Genomic DNA, 1422 nt, shown 5'->3' on the forward strand with positions numbered 1-1422 from the left:
GGTGACTCCTGGCAGAGGACGGCATGCACGGAAACGAGCCCGGCAATCGCTTCTCCAGCCCGGCTGCATTACCTCAGCCTTGGCTGGGCCATGGCTCCTCCGTTTATCAAAGCCATCAGGGCTCGCAGCCGTCGTGCGCTCACTATTACTCATTTGAATCCCAGCGTCGCTTCGCAGGCAAACCGAGGGGGAAGGCAGCTCATCCGTGGCCATGCCAACCTGGCTCTCGGCTCGGACCAGAGCTGGGTATAAAAAGACCTTCAGGGAGCTGTAAGACTAAAACCTGGCTCTTGTCTTAGGAGAGCGTGAAGGTGCTGCGGCTGACGCTGCCGAATGACCTCCCCGGCGACAGGCGCGAGCAGGCGAAGCAGAAGGTGGGTGCCCCCCACGGCTCGGTTCAGAGTTGAAAATACAAATTTGTGAGGTAATTTAAGGAGGCAGAAACGGGCGTTTGGGGGAGGATCGGTCACTTTATGCTTTGGGAAGTAGAAAACTCACCTCCTGCTCTGTTAAATGTTTTGGTGCCGCGTTCCCCCGCGAAAATGTGTGGTGCTGATTTGACTGGAGCTGGGCGAACCGTTCCAGCCAGTCTCACCTCTCTGAACGCCGCTTCTGTCTCTCCCAGCCGGTGGGAAAAGCCTTCGCCATGGTGGCCAACAGATCCAGCAACGGTCACTCCCTGGCCTCCGAATGCATCAAATCCAACGACGGCGATGAGGAGATCATCAAGGTACGGTCCCTGGCTCGCCGGCTTTGTTGCAAAGTGATCTTGTTTAGTAAGCACGGCTGGAGAAAAGGTTTTGTCTGAAACTACATGGGCAAAAAGTGCTACTACGCCACTCCCTGGTGTGGTTCGTGATGGGGCGGCGGGAGGCTTGGTGCAGTGCTGCTGTTTGGAAACACCAGCTCGGTGGCCTTCCCCTGGTTTTAGGGTGCTGCAGTGTGAACCCAGGGCAGCTGCAGTGGCTCCATGGGGTCGGGTTCACACTGGAGGAGGAAAAGCTTCAAAAAACACCAAGGAAGGGGAACTGCAATGGGGAAACCCTTGGACAACACGGCTGGGAAAGCGGTGGGATCCAGTGTCCTGATCCCTGAGGAGCTGGGCTTTACTGGTGTTACTGGGCTGGCTGGAGTTGACACGGACTGACCCGCTGCTGCTGTCTCTCCTGGGCAGGTTTACCTGAAGGCACGAGCCGAGGGCAGCGTGAACCATGAGGAGCACGTCAACCAGCTGAAGAGCGAAGTTCGTTACATTCAAGAGGTAGTTAACGTCCGCGGGGGGCTCTGGCTTGCACGCTGCTGCCTGAATGCGTGGGGGCTTGCGGCGAGGGTCCGGGGCGCTCGGCTTCGCCCGGGGACGTCCCGTGGGGGTTTCACACCAGTGGGCGACGATGGCCGCGCCGGCTGGGGGGCGTGGGGACC

General features: G+C 58.9%; 1 protein-coding gene across 1 annotated transcript in view; it reads left to right on the top strand.

Annotated features, from left to right (window-relative positions):
* Positions 1 to 299: 299 nt before the first annotated feature.
* The window catches only part of TUFT1 (tuftelin 1), a gene marked incomplete at its 5' end in the record, with an annotated part of 9241 nt that continues 8118 nt past the window's right edge, over positions 300 to 1422 (top strand). Inside the window, 3 exons of the mRNA XM_010182027.1 lie at positions 300 to 374; positions 626 to 730; positions 1175 to 1261. Of these exons, the coding sequence (XP_010180329.1) occupies positions 300 to 374; positions 626 to 730; positions 1175 to 1261 (267 nt within the window). The remainder of the gene's footprint in view (positions 375 to 625; positions 731 to 1174; positions 1262 to 1422) is intronic.

Source organism: Mesitornis unicolor, unplaced genomic scaffold, assembly GCF_000695765.1.
Source record: "Mesitornis unicolor isolate BGI_N332 unplaced genomic scaffold, ASM69576v1 scaffold30323, whole genome shotgun sequence".
Taxonomy (NCBI): Eukaryota; Metazoa; Chordata; class Aves; order Mesitornithiformes; family Mesitornithidae; genus Mesitornis; species Mesitornis unicolor.